General features: G+C 39.0%; 2 protein-coding genes across 3 annotated transcripts; one reads left to right on the top strand and one right to left on the bottom strand.

Annotated features, from left to right (window-relative positions):
* Positions 1 to 452: 452 nt before the first annotated feature.
* Positions 453 to 6,811, top strand: ppwd1 (peptidylprolyl isomerase domain and WD repeat containing 1). Its single transcript, XM_063014605.1, has 11 exons — positions 453 to 597; positions 1,919 to 2,021; positions 2,441 to 2,544; positions 2,630 to 2,750; positions 2,849 to 3,296; positions 3,818 to 4,008; positions 4,158 to 4,347; positions 4,858 to 5,039; positions 5,137 to 5,218; positions 5,647 to 5,829; positions 6,605 to 6,811. Exons 1-11 carry the CDS (start codon positions 453 to 455, stop codon positions 6,746 to 6,748), a joined length of 1,893 nt encoding a protein of 630 aa, XP_062870675.1. The 3' UTR covers positions 6,749 to 6,811.
* On the bottom strand, positions 6,764 to 16,523 carry trim23 (tripartite motif containing 23). Of its 2 annotated transcripts, XM_063014607.1 has the most exons (11): positions 16,405 to 16,523; positions 14,982 to 15,144; positions 14,202 to 14,323; positions 13,609 to 13,887; positions 13,142 to 13,324; positions 12,296 to 12,511; positions 11,816 to 11,950; positions 11,063 to 11,192; positions 10,858 to 10,968; positions 10,334 to 10,458; positions 6,764 to 9,498 (listed from the first exon to the last, which is right to left on the bottom strand). In XM_063014607.1, the coding sequence occupies exons 1-11, from the start codon at positions 16,498 to 16,500 to the stop codon at positions 9,319 to 9,321; spliced, it is 1,740 nt and encodes a 579-aa protein (XP_062870677.1). In that variant the 5' UTR covers positions 16,501 to 16,523; the 3' UTR covers positions 6,764 to 9,318. The 2 variants fall into 2 exon arrangements, with proteins under 2 accessions (XP_062870677.1, XP_062870678.1); XM_063014608.1 differs by lacking the exons at positions 14,202 to 14,323; positions 14,982 to 15,144; positions 16,405 to 16,523 and having other exon boundaries at positions 13,609 to 13,690; positions 13,762 to 13,871.
* Position 16,524: the final 1 nt, after the last annotated feature.

Raw genomic sequence — 16,524 nt, 5'->3', positions numbered from 1 at the left:
TAAGTTAATGTGTATATTTTTTGTAATTAATGTGTATTGCAACTGTGAGGGACTATGCACCCAAAACTTTCACTCACCTTTCACACCTGTATTAATGTAAAGTGACAATAAAGTGATTTGATTTGATAATAATAATAAAGTGACGAGTATTATTGCACTTATTATAGTAGCCTACTAACGTTATACTTAGACATGATGCAAGTATGAAAACACCCTGAAAACTCTTGTTCCAGTCATATTCCTAAACCCAGAGGAAGGTTTTCCCACAAGAGTGAAGGCTGTTATAGCATCAAGCGAGACAGCGTGACGACTCCAAGTTAATGCACATTGTTTTGTCCGCAAACTTTTGTCCGTAAGACGAGAGCGCTGTTCTCTCTCCCTATCAACAGGGGGCGCTTCAGGCTGCAGCTCCAGAGCTGAGAAGCGCCGAGGAAACCTGTGTTTGAAAGAAAATGGCTTCAGAAATCCAGGATGAAAGTTTGAAAAATAAGCGCAAATTACAGGAAGAAAAGGGAGTAAAGGATGAAGAAGAGGAGGATGATGGAGCGTGGGTTGGACCCATGCCTGCTGAGGCTGTACAAACTAAAAAGAGAAAAGGTAAACAGCTTGTTCTAGGATTTAATTAGCCAAAGTTAGCGTAGCAGTTAGCCTGTAGGATAAGGTCACAGTTTTCCGCACAGTTTAACAATAGCATAGGGTTTTGTTTTACTTATCTCAGTTTTTACAACTTTAAATGGAAAAATCTTAACGTTAACATTTAGCTGCAATGTACCAAACATTGTACCGTTGCTGTACTAAATATAATGCTATTTCTTTACGTAACGTACGTGTCACGGTATTCCGTGCATTTCTTGTAGATTCCGCGCACGTTGTTTGCACATACAGGTGAGTGTGAGGATGCAGAAACACCGGCGTTACACTGGCGAATAAAACCCGACCCCTAAAAGATTTTCTTTGGTTTTGAGTAATGATTGGTGTGACATGCTCACCGACAGCCGATTCAGTGCTACTGCGACCGAAGACAAGTTGACTGTTAAAAACGTTGGATAAAAAATAGTGCCGCGGAGTGATACAGAGCTAGTGTCTGGAACACTACGTTCATTATACCAATATAAATAGTAAATACAAATGAGTGTCATAATGTTAACAGAAAACTCATTTTGTTTAACACATTTGTTTAACATGTATGTACATACACATGTATGTATGTGTGTGTATGTATTTGCATATGTGAATAGATGTGTTTGGTTTTGTGTGTGTGTGTGTGTGTGTGTGTGTGTGTGTGTGTGTGTGTGTGTATGTATGTATGTATGTATGTATACGGCTATATTGGCCCAACTCATTGTGCAATATTTGTCACGTCACTTTGCTATTTAATAATTTAATTACTATTAAGTCTAACTTTATACTGAAACTATACCTCCTGCAAAGTCATTACAGTTATCCGTTATATGTAAACTACTACTATGTGAACTACTCAGCTCTAGTTTTTCTGTTTGCTTTTGTTTTGTACTGTTACTGTCTGTGTTGTAATGCTACTGGGGCTTTAATTTCCTTCAGGATCAATAAAGTATCTATCTGTCTATCTTAGCTGTTAAATCCCTCTATCAATCAATTAATCAATCAATCATTTCCTTACCATGGTGACTTGTAGTGTTAACAGAAATCCACACAGTGCTGTTTTGTTCCACATAAGCATATGCTACTGTAATGTCTCTCCTTTACTGCTTATAGAGGCTCGTTTAGAATTTTATCACATTATGTGAACAGACCTACATAATCCAAAACTAATTCCTCAAATAATTAGGCTAAACTGTATGGGACACTGAGACATTGGAACATAGAATAATATTGTGGCCTGATGGTATAACCACTTTAATGTAATTTTGCTTATTAACCATTACTTTTTCTTTTGCAGTGCTCGAGTATGAACGAGTGTACCTGGATAACCTGCCGTCTGCAGCCATGTATGAACGCAGCTACATGCACAGGGATGTAATCACCCATATCGCATGCTCTAAGTAAGTTAATTCCACAGGTTTCTGTAAATGTAATGTGTGATTAACTGTGTTTATGTAGAGCAGGGGGTGTGCCTCTGCTGAAGGGGGAGAAAGGTTGACACTTGCATAAAAAAAAAAAAAAAAACTTGGCTTGTGTTTGGCAAAGTTGGGCTTTAATAATCTAAGGTGTCAGGTGAATATAAATTGAAATAAAAATAATAGAGAGAGAGATAGGCATAGATAATGTCAATAACTGTGTGTAGGGAAAATGTTTGTGCCAGCTGAACTTGCAATAGCATTATGATTGAGATGACCATGTTCTTGTCGGCAGCTACACAGAAATTCTAAACGGCATCCAAAAGTCTGTTGCAACTACAGTTTGCCTCATTTTACAGACAGTAATAAGTGACAAAGCGATTAATGCATTTTTTCTTCAACAGAACAGATTTCGTCATCACAGCAAGTCAAGACGGCCATGTAAAATTTTGGAAGAAGAAAGAAGACGAGGGAATAGAGTTTGTCAAGCACTTCCGTAGTCACCTTAGTGAGTTTTTCCTCTTGTTGTTTGTCATATTTTAATGTTGTAGTAATAAATACTGTTAATCTGACTTTACCATCCTGATCTGTAGGTGTGATTGAGTGTATTTCGGTGAGTGCTGAGGGGGCACTCCTCTGCACTGTTGGTGATGATCAAGCCATGAAAGTATTTGATGTTGTCAACTTTGATATGATCAACATGCTCAAACTTGGGTAAGATAATTTTTTTCCAGTTTTCTAATTAAGCAGGAAAATGACTACTTGCATGGCAGTGGTTTATTATTAATTTTTTCATGTCTTTTCGTATTTAGGTTTCACCCTGGCCAGTGTGAGTGGATCTACAATCCAGGTGATGCCATCTCCACCGTGGCTTGCTCTGAGAAATCCACAGGAAAGATACACGTCTACGACGGACGAGGAAACAATCAGCCACTGCACACGTTCGACAAACTGCACTCATCTCCACTGGCTCAGATCCGTCTGAATCCCAAATACCGTGTTATTGTGTCTGCGGACAGAGCAGGAATGATAGAGTATTGGACTGGTCTGCCGAGTGATTTTAAGTTCCCCAGACAGGTGGAATGGGAGTATAAAACAGACACAGACTTGTACGAGTTTGCCAAATGTAAAACGTATTCCACCAGTCTGGCATTTTCTCATGACGGAAAGAAAATGGCCACCATCGCAGCTGACCGCAAAGTGAGGATTTTCCGCTTCCTGACTGGAAAACTGATGAGGGTGTTCGATGAATCCCTAACTGTAAGTAACCTGCTGTAGTTTAAACATGCAGGCCTATAGATAGATCAGATTCACATCACACAATATATAAATACTAGCTCATACATGAAATTATTTTGTCAATGTTTTAACAGTAATTATCATAAATTATAATATTTATAGTAAACTATAATAGTTTATATGATGATTTATCATATAAACTGTTTGTGATCATGTTTTGTGGTGTGGGGGAAGTGTGGTGGCTGTCCATAGCCCCAATAAAATAAGCCCTTCCTGATGCAATGTTTGTTATCTGGGCTTGGGACCGGCACTTAAAGCAGCACCTCTCAATGACTAGGTTGTTGGCCATTTAAACCCTGGATCTCGGGGTAGTGGACTAACAAACTTCACCGTTGCACCACCCGAGTTCTTCAAAGTACGTCACATATTATTTAAAATAAAGTTCAATTTCATTTTAGACACTACAAAAATCCAGCTTCATAGGGCCTGTTTCTTTGAATGTAATATTATGTTCGGCATTTCTTGTTTTTGTGTATGAGCAGATGTTCACCGAGCTGCAGCAAATGAGACAACAGCTGCCCGACATGGAGTTTGGCCGCAGAATGGCTGTGGAGAGAGAATTGGAGAAGGTGGACGGCATCCGACTCACTAACATCATTTTTGATGAGACGGGACACTTTGTTCTTTATGGGACCATGTTGGGCATCAAGGCCATCAACGTGGAGACAAACAGGTGAGAGTGTGTGAATGCATGAAGGACGAAATTAAATATTAAACGTGCTATTATAAAATGATAAGACATTTTATAGTGTAATACGGGACTTGACGATTTCGGCAACGTGAATAAAGCCTTCTTTAAAACATCATATTGCATCTTTTCAGGTGTGTGAGGATCTTTGGGAAGCAGGAGAATATTCGTGTTGTACAGTTGAGTCTCTTCCAGGGGATTGCCAAAACCTTAAAGGCAGCACCCACCATCGAGATGAAGGTGTCTGATAACCCTGCTCTAGAAAGCAGCGATCCTGACCCCACCATCTTCTGCACAGCCTTCAAAAAAAATCGCTTCTACATGGTAAACCAACATTTGTTCTTCAGGAAACGGGTTTGAATGTGTAAGAAATGTGTGTGTCTACCAAGTAGTGGAACAGAAGTCTTTGTTTTTGCTTCTGTCTGACATTACTGCCCATCTAGATTCTGCCAATGTCCATTTTATACTCTAATTATAAAAGGTAACCTATATATTAACATTGGGTCTTGGGTTACATCTCGCTGTCACTTTTTGCTGTCGAAGGAACAGTAGTTAGAAGGAAAACCTCAAAAGTTTGTAAAGATCCACACAAAACACCGAACTATTTACCTGAATCCCTTAAAATACCAAAACTTCTGACATATGTGATAATTATTAGATATGAATGGTGTTATTCTCTCTGTGACTTGCTACCAGCATTTTACATGTAAATAATTGTTTAAAAGAAGTAGTCATGTGTTCAGACACGCCTTCGCTGATTAACCACAATTCTTTGAACCTTTCCACCCTGACAATCCAAACCCATCACTTATTTCCAACCTCCCCCAACCCCAGTTCACAAAGCGGGAACCAGAAGATACCAAGAGCGCAGACTCGGACCGGGACGTTTTTAACGAGAAGCCATCAAAGGAGGAGGTCATGGCTGCCACACAGGCAGAAGGACCAAAGAGGATCTCGGACAGTGCCATCATCCACACCACCATGGGAGACATCCACCTTAAACTGTTTCCTGTGGAGTATGTATTTCAGCCTATTTCAGTTTTAAGTGTTGTATAGGAATACATGCATTCTGCTGTTACTTTTATGTTTATTGTGTTATATCCTGATTTTCAGGTGCCCCAAAACAGTGGAGAACTTCTGTGTTCATAGCAGGAATGGTTACTACAATAACCACATCTTCCATCGTGTAATCAAGGTATCCACAGCATATATGTGTAAGATGTTGATGATCCTGGTATTTGAGCCACAAATGTCCACAAGCAACAGTTACATTACGGGCCAGTGGAGTGTTGAACATAAAATAATACATTTACACTTAAAAAGAGCATTTGTAAAAATATTTTGGATCGTTATTTGAGTGCATGACAAAGCTTAAAAATATGCCAAAATTAAAAAAGGCATTTACCTAACACTTTTGCTTATATATTACATGGTACATTGTTTGACAGACAGCTAAAAAGCTCCTGTTCTTAAAAAATCATTCACACACAAGACGCTTTGAATTAAATATACAGCAGGCTTAAGTGAAACTGAAGCATCTTGCAAAATGCTATTATCATTACAGCTGTTGTTTATTGACATTATATTAATCACTAATAAAGCTGCATGTGATCATTTTTACAGGGTTTTATGATCCAGACCGGAGACCCCACAGGGACAGGAATGGGAGGAGAAAGTATCTGGGGTGGTGAATTTGAGGATGAGTTCCACCCTACCTTGAGACACGATCGGCCATACACACTCAGCATGGCCAACGCAGGAGCAGGAACCAATGGTTCACAGTTCTTCATCACTGTGGTTCCCACTGTAAGTGTCTCACTAATTTTTATGAGCAGTGCAGAAAGCATCTAGTGCACTCACACACGTCACAGTGAGTGGAAAATGTAAAGGAATATTTTCAGCTTTCCATTACCTAGATATCATCACTCATTAACAGTTTTGCTGTCTGAACGTTACATTTTTAAAACCATGTGCTAGCAAAATGGATGTCAGAAGTAAATATTGTGCATATACGGAACACATATGATATATACACACAAACACACACCCTAGATTTTTCTACAAGGGTTGTTTTTGGCCCACTACTGCTTGGCTCTACAATTTGAATCTTAACCATTGGCTGGGTGTCTGTAGGCAGGAAACAATGGGTAAACAGGGATGCCTCATCTCTGCAGCAGTAATGGTCTCTGCTGGCTGGTCAAGGCCCCTGCACATAGTTTGGTTGATGGTGGACTCTCAGGACATAGCCAATCATGTCATGTCTTTGTGGCAGCTGATAGCATTTGAACTCAATAACTTAACTGTAGTGGGCTAGTGCAATATGGTTTTAGGGTTTTTGTACTGCTCACACTATACAATTTTAATTATGCAGTCTATGATTACCTGAGGCAGTTGAAGTTCCTGTACAGTAAGAAAAACTTTTTTGGCAAAATAAAATTTAGTTTGAGTTAAACGCATGTTAAGAAATAGCAATATCTACATTTTAAATTGTACACCGAACTCAAAAAATTAAGAAAACGCTTGTTAGTTGATCCGGTACAGTTTGGTACTAATGGTCCTTTTAATCTGTGTTTTCTGACAGCCATGGCTGGACAACAAGCACACAGTTTTTGGACGGATTGCCAAAGGAATGGAGGTGGTTCAGAGGATTTCAAATGTAAAGGTCAACCCTAAAACCGACAAACCATATGAGGACATCAGCATCATTAACATTACCATTAAATAAATCAAACACCAGCTGGACTGTCATGTCACTGTTTTATATAATAAAGAGACTTTTTTCCACAAACAGTTGTATTCAGAGATGCAGAGACATACTGATTATTTTGTTGCCGTTATGTATGATAACAATGAGTATTTTTACCAAAAGCCATGGCCAAGTTCACAGACGTGTAGACATGCACTGTGCTTTTTGGAGGATCCTAAAACTCTTATTAATTAGTATAATGTTTATACTCGGAAGTCCTCTTGCAAGAATGAGGGACACACTTCACACATGCTCTCCAAGTTCAACAATACATAGCAATGAGAGAAACATCATTAAACCAACGGCTGGTTCCTTAAAACAGTTAGCGGTTTCAATCACCCAAAGCAAAAAAAAAAAAAGTAACATTACTGTGAAGCTATTTTTAAAGCAGTCTGTACTTGTTCTTTTGAGCATGTTCTTCTAGGCATCAGCTGTGAAAAGTGACCTTTATCTTACTAAAAGCTATTTGATAAATGGGCTGATTTTAAGCATCTTCATTCCTCCAAGCACAGCAAAATTACACTCCAAATAAAAACGTTTTATGAAATCCTAACAGCCTTTCAAGCTATAAATAAGCAGTAACAATAGTTCATGTAACACAAACATTTTCATACCTACACAAGTTTTTTAAAAGACCACAAACTGCAATAAATAAATATTACAAATTCATTTTTTCAAGCAAAACTCAGATAATACTTTAAAAAACACAACCAGGTAACATGAAGTCAGGGGCTTTACCTTAATGTAGGCTACTGTCACACTGTAATCACTAATAGTTCTGCTGCATCTCCGGGAGACGGTTTTGATCTTGTAGCGTATGTGTTCTGTCTAACTATTTTTAGTTTTCTTTAATAATTTTGAATGACAATAAAGCTGAGTATGATAATTATTTTTTAAAAACCTAACTTTCAACCAACATCAACCAAAAACTTTGCAGAATTTATGGCATCCTACTAGTAGTTTTCAGTACACACCACAAATACCACCATGGTAATGTTTTACCTTATGCAACATTAGATATTAGTTCCTATTCTGTGATAACTACTTGTACACACACTTTGGAAACTTGGAACAGAACGTGATTATGAACTAATATCTGAATAATTGTCAGAATAAGGAAAGTAAATGAAACGAAGAAATGTAAAGCTGCAGTTAGTAACTTTCTAGGGTAAAAACTCACCCTGCTACCAGTGTTTCCTGCCATAACCCTGACCTCTTTATGCACATTTTAATAACTAAAATATTTTGCATGTCATATTTTGTTAAATTTAGTTTTTCCAATATGTTAAACTGTGTAAATGAAACTATTGTGCACAAAAGTACACAGACTATAATTAAATGTAAAAAACTACAATGAATATAGACAAAGATTTGGTGATGGTAGTTTTGTTCATGGCTTTAAAAGAATTAGAAACCACTGGCAGTTATGAACACACACCCAGCTAAGGGCACTGAGGTGGTGAGACTAACATTACAGTGGCTCAATGATCAAAGAGTGAGGGATGTAACAGACCTGTTCCTAAATGTAACTAACAATGGATAAGAGCCTGAATTAAAGCCTGGTTTATGTTTCCATCTGAACAGGTTCACAATAACTTCAAATAAGTTCAGAAACATGACCTTGACATGCAATCTCACATGTTAGCCAGTCGACACATGGCTAAGAATTCAGCTGCTTTGAGGAGACAAAATTACTGTTATTGAGGCAGCTATGCAGCATTCTGAATATAAACATCAAAAATGGTATTAAGTAGGTTGCCAAATCATGACTAAACTAATGGTGCTATAACTCGCAACCTACGACTGACTTTTTAAAACACAGTGTGGGATCTCTGAGCCACTTCTGGGTTGAGAAGAGGTTTTCCCAAACTGAACTGTCTTAGGCTGCCCTTTTTTTTAAATTCCAAATAAACTTGCTTTATTTAACACTACTTCTAACTTGTTGGATTATTAATAGGCTAAGAAATGTTAAGAAAAAAATTAAATAAATGTGGAGTCAATTAACAAGTGTTAATTAGGATATTTCTTTTGTTTTGAAATGATCTTGTCCAAGACGAAATTTTAAACACGAGCTTCTCCATTAAAACATACTAGCACACAGGGGCGAATAAAGGGTCACTAAGGTTGAATAGGTGCTTCTAATTAGATCAGTTTTATCTACTTGACCTAATCAAACCTTCATGGAAAGACTATATGCCCCTGGTTTTAACACATCTACAATGTGCTCTTTTATACACTCCTCCCCATGTTCCTGCCTCAGACTACCTAAAGTTCTTCACTGGCAGCTTTCCGAAACCTTTTTCCATCAAGCATAAACCAGTTCTGTCAGATTTGATCAATGAAATCACTTTCTGGCATTCGTTCACTGCTTGCAATATTAGCATATCCATGGCATTTATTTTTAATGCTAATTTCAAATGCTGAGAATGAGTGAAAGCCTGCAAGTGTCCAATCCCAAGTTGATGTCATCCCTACTAGCTTTAATTCGGTGCTTGCCATGTTACAATAGTCCCGTTTCACCTTTACTTTTCTGGAGAGTCAGCACTCCATTAGGCCACATCCAAAACTCCAGCAGCCACCAGCTGGCGTGAGAGCCAGTCCAGACCCTCATGGAGGCCTGTGCCGCTGCGTGCATCACAGCCCTGGATGTGCCAGCTCCGACCACAGCACAGCTTGTGTAGGCTCAGCAGCTCAGTCATCTCCTCCACAGACACAGCACCGGATACGTCCTGCAAAGAGGATACACTGAGTAAGCTCGTGATCATACCCATGAATTTATCGATTCTGCTAAAAAAAATTAAGGTAATTAGTTTTGGACTTTCACACTTTGCGTGGATTTATCTTTTATTAGTCCATTATGGAAAAATGGCAAGACTGAAGCAACTACAGGAACATCCTTGAAAAAAATATCTCCACCTCGGCTCAAACTCAGACTGGGGGGACCTTCACCTTTTAACACTTCAATGACCCAAAACATACAGCCAAAACTACACTGGGTTGGCTTTGGTGCAAGGCTTTAAATGTCCTTGAGAGGCCTAAACCCTGTTGGACCCCTGCAGAGAGACCAGAAGATGGCAGTTTGCACACCATTCAGTTTGACAATAAATGTTTGAGGGATGGGATTCTGTTTTCCTTTTAGTTGCTCCCATATTTAGGGGTCGCCACAGTGGATCATTCTGGTACGCATGTCTGCCTTGGCACAGTTTTACACCAGATACCCCTTTAGGCACAAACCTCCTTAGTTTGTCTGGGATTGGGGCCATAAACTGCCCAAATCCATGTGTGCAAAAAGTATCAAAAAGAGACTGCCAAAGGAGCTTTTACAAAGTACAAAGAAAAGGGTTTAATGCTTTTACGAATGTGTTTTTAGCTTTAAAAACATGTTTTTACTTTTTCATTATGGTTAATTAAGTGTAGATTGGTGTATAAAAATTGCCAATTACCAATCCACTGTACCCATTGTCCCTTAAAATTGGGGGTGCATAATAAATAAAAATAATAATAGTATAACAAAATATATATTTCCAAGAGTTTGGGAATCCTAAGCTGTTGTTTGTGTCACACCTGTTTGTTGGCAAAGATGAGCAGTAGAGCATCTCTCAGCTCTTTCTCAGTCAGCAGTTTGGCCAGCTCACTGTGAGCCTCCATTAATCTGTCTCTGTGACAGCTGTCAATCACAAACACCACCGCTGCAAACCAAGCATTAAAATTATTCAGTCATCATTATCATGCTTATACAGATTGTCTAGTATTTAAAAAAAAGCCATTACTTATTTTTTACACAATGCAATTCATATTATAATACTGTATACTAACTAATATTATTAATAAAATACCTATAATAAAAAGACCTGAGTCATTATACACAGTTCTTCCTGGCATCTACAAATGCAAGTTAAGACTCCGCTATGCAAAGTGGATGCCATATATCAGTGCCAGAAACAGCCATGTTCTCTGGGCTCTAGAACATCTAAGATTGATTCAGTTTGAAAACATGTGGTGTGAAAGTCAGTATATATTCAAAAGAAGGGTTGTATGTCAAATAAATGCTTGGTAAATGTTTCTGAATAAATAGCCCTCAGAGTTACCTTGTGTGTTCAGATAGTAATGTTTCCAAAGAGGCCGGAGTTTATGCTTGCCTCCTACATCCCAGATGGTGAATTTTAGATTTTTGTACTCAACAGTCTCCACATTAAAACCTGAAATTCACAAACCACAAAGATTAAGTAAATATCATGATCTAATCCAACGTTAACTTAAACTTAAACTATGTATTTCTCAGTATGGTTTTACCTATAGTTGGTATGGGCTGCATGAACTCGTCCTGCTTTAGTTTGAACAGAATGGTCGTTTTACCAGCGCCATCCAAACCCAATGTCACCACCCGGATTTCCATTTTGGGGCCGATATGCACACGGTTGTCCTAAAAAGCAATTTAATTCATAAACATTTCCTGTAAGGATCTGAATTACTGAAGTAATGCTTATCTTACTTAAACGCTCTGTTTATTCAGGTGCTCTGTGGTGCAGCAGTCTAATGTGCTTATCCTACCACCACTCAACTCTGCTATCAGCCAGCTGGATGACTACACAGACATTACTGGTTATATCTGAGGGTGAGGGAGCCGAAGGGATTCTACTGCAAGTGCAGCCTCTGCAGGCTGGTCTATGACGACTGCACAAACAGGGAATGATGGCGAATGATGGCATGACTTGCCGCAATACTAATGTGTGAACTTGCCTCGTGCAGGTGAAAACAATTGGTTGGCTACTACATGTGTCAGAGGAGGCATGTGTTAGGCACGGCCCTCCTCAGTCAGGGTAGGTGTCTGCAGCAGTGAGCAGAAGAAAATGTATAAATAGAATTTTAAAAAAGCTCTGTCTAATCAGCACCATGCTGCACATTGTTATGCTAATAAGTATTATTCCACTATTTGAGCATTTGATCAAGCAGTGGTAGTTTAGGCATGTTCACGGTGTGGAAAGAACGCTATCAGAATAACAAACAAATGCAAGCAAATGGACAATGTTTACTGCTGGTATTCACCTTTGTAAATGTAACAGGAATGCCTGCATCTAGCTGAACATGGTCAGCCATCTCGGTGAACTGCTGCTGCTGTTTCTGAAGACTCTCAAGTAGTCTGTTGATCTCCTGCTTTGCCAGCACAACCCTGCAGTCGTCCTGTTCGAGAGAGAGAGTTTACAATCAGCACCACAAAATTGAAAGTACAAAAAAGCAGTTACTACATGCTTTGTGCTCACAATATATGGTCCACTTTATTAAACATTTAGAACAGATTACACTGAGTTTTAATATTCTGCATGAGAAATACTTTGGTGAGATGTTGGGCTGATAAATGATCAATTTACCATTATGTGTGTTTTAGGTGCAACAGTGTTTCACCTAGTTTTTTTTTAAATTATATTTAATGAAATGATAATTAATAAAAGTCGGGGTAATCATTGTCGGTTTTGTCTGTCTGTTCTCTTTCTGGCATGTAACCAGACTTGTTTGTAACATGTGTACCTGCTGCAGTGTCTTCTCGCAGTGCAGGCAGGCAGTGGACACCTGAGACAGAAGGATGGTCATGTCCTCCTGCTGCTGCCGGAGCCAGATGAGCCTCTCCCTGACGTGGGCATCCACTACACTGAGTGCCATCTCCTCCTGGCGGCAGAGCGTCTCGTGCAGGTCAGCGAAGTATGCACGCACACAGGACCGAGCATTTTCTGCTGTCCCCGGAATCTGGGAGAAGGAGGGTAAAAAACACAGAAGAAGGAAAGTAAATGATTACTATACAGTATAGCTACAGAGAAATAATCAGGCAGTCTAAAACTCCTCTGATTAAGTGTCCATTGCTAAACAAAGAACTACTGCAGTATGATAAGCTTTCACATTGTCTACACATTGCAAGTAATGGCATTAAACCTAAATTTTAGCTTCAGACATTTAGCTTCTGCATGTTTTATTTAGGGCAGTGGTGGCTCAGTGGTTAAGGTATTGGACTAGTAATCAGAAGGTTGCTGGTTCAAACCCACCAAGGCCAAGTTGCTATTGTTGGGCCCCTGAGTAAAACCCTTAACACTCAATTGCCTGAATTGTATTCAGTCAGAGTTTAAAGTTACACATTTAAGTGTAAAATATTCTGAACTCATTTTGAGCATTTTTATAGACAGCTGACTGCTTTGATACAACCACTACACTCTATTACATTCTACACTGTACTATGCACATGCTTCTCCTAGTTTATTCTACAATGTTAATTCTGGGGAGCTGAGCTGACTGAAACACAATAAAAATGTCCACTAATAAAAGAAGACAAACATACAAACAGACTGTTAGGCTTTTCCCTGTGTGTTTGGAGCTTATTCTTACATGTTCTGTGTGGGCCATGCCTACGCCATCATCCACAATCTGTTCACCTCCCTCAATCTGCTGCACAATGCCCACTAGCTTCCTGGAATACTCTGAAACTTCCTCTGTGAAGGTGCGGATGCAGTGTGCCATGTCCAGAATTGAGGCCCGGATCTGGTTGGCCTCAACTTCCAAAACTGCATGCTGGAAGAAAATTAATAAAAAGAGTTTTGATATCGATCAGTAAGTAAAATATTAAAGACATTAACTTATTGAGATGACATTCATCTGCTCATCTAAATGGTAGAATGAAATAATATATGAATTAATGCATTAGATTTTTTGTGTTTTGCACAATGACAACAACAACATTTGTAGTAAATTATAGATAATCACACACATATTTTGGTTTTTGGTCCAATATACACAACAATGTAAAAAAATAAAATAATAATTCTTATGTTTAAGGCACTTTGCTTCAGGAGTACCTTATGTCCTTGATGCTTGCCGTACTCTTTACAGACACAGCACATAAGTGGGCCTGGCTGGCAGCCCTCCTCCAGGCAGACAAACTCAATGGCATGAACCTGGTGTTGCAAGCACAGGGTCTTCTCATGAGGCTTGTCTGCCAGTGGTACCCGCCGGTGTTTGGCCAGAGTGCGGGTCGAGTGCGTGAGCTGAGAACACTCTGCACATAAATGAGTGGCACACACAGTGCAGTACATGGATGCGGTGTGACTTTCATCTTCATCACAGCGAATTATACACTGCAGGACACAGAGAACAAAGCATTAGTCACAATTATAAGATAATGAGAGGTTTTAATGGAACAGTGTGCATCATAATATCAATTCATAACAGCTACAGGCTAATTAAAACAACCCAATAAAAAAAGCATTTAGTATCCCATACAAAAATATAGACTTAAAATATTAACAAAATGCAAAACAACAGGAATGTATGAGCTACATCTATTTTCAAATTGCATTTATAATTAAATTAATGTTTTTATTAAAAAACAAGCCATCACACTGTTAATTAATTAATATGCAGATGCATAGAAAAAGACACATGTACCAACCTCTCCCATCTCTCGCAAAGTGTCCTCTGACATGCCTGACTGATTGGAGGCACCATTCTGTAACCGTTCAAGAAGCTCCAGCAGAGCAAAGTTTTTCTTCAGGCCCCATACTCCTGAGTCCCCTGAGAAAGGAAAGAGAAAACACAATGACATCAAAGTATGTAACCATAAAGACTGTTAAAACGTATAGGGGTGTCATTTCCATCTCCTGCATCAACTAAGAACAAGACTAGTCAGTTGCAACTGTATTTGAGGGGCAGTTATTTGCCGTTCCCAGACATACTGATCTTTCATATGCTGTTTTATAAGCTGCTTTACGAATATCAAAAGAAGCACATTAGTATTCACTCTCCAAGGTTTGTACTTGTAACTTAATATCTTGTGGGAGTGAATGAGCAAAGAAGGGGGGATGATTAGATTTAGATTGTAGGACACAGATGAGCAAAACAATAATCTATTATTATAGATTCAAGAACAGGATTCCACCTTCCCTCTCCAAATATTACATCAAAAGCATCTTTGCATCTGCTTTATTCTGTAGTAGTCCTGATTGGCTGTAACAGGGAAGTACCAACACACATTATTTGGATAACACAGTGAGCCCACGTAAACTTGATCAGTTTGTTTTGCTTAATTACAGCTGGGCCTGTTCTCAACCCAGGCAGAAAGGATGCAAATGACAACCATTGCATAATACTTTTAAATAAGCAAATAATGTTAGATAGAAGGGTATTTTGAGTTTAGCATTGCTGTTGTTTTTTATTTGTAATCTTCACTTACCGAGTTCAGTAGCCTGCCTGTCAAAAGGGCACCGCACTGCCCTGCCATGAAGAGGGAGACGGGTCAAACAGTCATGGCAGACAGTGTGGCCACACAGCAGAAGCCGAGGCACTTTATCTCCCTGCAGTGAAAAGACGTCTTCACACACTCCACACTCCAAAACCTGTGAGGCAACCAAGCAAACAAGAGGTCTAATTATACTATACTGATTTACTGATGTTCTTCCTTACAAAGATCTTATAGATCTATTGTTGTTAAGAAACTAAAAAGAAAAAAACTGTTTGGAGTTTGCATGTTCTCCCCGTGTTTGCGTGTGTTTCCTCAGGCAGCTCCGGTTTCCTCCCACAGTCCAAAGACGTGCAAGTGAGGTGAATTGGAGATACAAAATTGTCCATGCTTAGGGTTAGGATTTCCACACAAATGTTTGTATACATTTATAATTTATAAAATTATACGTTTATAATTGAATTCTGTATAATGCAGTAAAACAATCAAATACTTTTGCAAACTGTGTCTCCACCTCACAACAGTGAATCAAAATAATTTTGCTGGACGATTTGGAATAGAATATAATGTCTTTATTTGTCATAAATACATATACAGATGTACAATAAAATGTCTTTCTTCGGGTCTGGGTCAGACATTGTACGGCGCCCCTAGAGAGGGTTAAGGGCCTTGCTTAAGGGCCCAAAAGCGGCTGCATGGGAGAGCTGGGATTAGAACTCTCAACCTTTCAGTTAATAGCCCTAAACTAGACTACCAATGTCCCAGAGGGTTTGAAACCATTAGTACAGCTCACATTCACGTCTGATTTATTTCAGCTGGTAATGTTTAACCAGTTAACAAGTTTTTTGAAGCTAGAACTGTTCTGTTCTGTTCTATCTAGCACTGCATTTTATAAGCGGCGATGGCTACTCCGACATTCAGCTACTGAACTAGCTTCATGTCGGTGCAAAACACAAATAAACTAGAGATGCAAATACAAATGCTAGATTTATTACAAATCAAAATAAAAGATGAATTGGGTGTGCTGTCTAAAGCGTCTTAAACAAAAAGCATTTCAAAATTTGAAATTTATAAACATTAGCTTGCGAAAATAGCATTATTTTCCTACCTGTTTTCAACCAGATCCCGCCCCGCTGTACAACGACTTGTTATTGACTTTGGCCTGCTGGCCTATGATTGCCTAGTGATCAATAAACCAATGATAATTGTGGCAATATTTAGATATCAGCCAATCACAGATCAGAGGCGGGCCTTACACAAAACAGGTAGGAAAAGAAAAACGCCAATACAAAACATTGCGAGATAGCGACGCCCGACAGTATCATCTGACTAACCGAACCAACAAAAACGTTTCACCTAGCTGACGTTTTAGCCTCCAAAGCATGCTTAAACATTTTATAAATGTAAATAATTGTACCTTTACTGTATTACCAGTGGCGCCTCTGCCATGTCGGATACATTGCTCCATCGATGCTGAGCTGCCCTGCTTATTTACACCCATTGCAGCGGCCATCCTCAAACAGTATGGTGGATCAGT

Source organism: Trichomycterus rosablanca, chromosome 18 (genome assembly GCF_030014385.1).
Source record: "Trichomycterus rosablanca isolate fTriRos1 chromosome 18, fTriRos1.hap1, whole genome shotgun sequence".
Taxonomy (NCBI): Eukaryota; Metazoa; Chordata; class Actinopteri; order Siluriformes; family Trichomycteridae; genus Trichomycterus; species Trichomycterus rosablanca.
The sequence above is the reverse complement of the archived record's forward strand: the minus strand, read 5'-3'. Positions and strand labels throughout refer to the sequence as shown.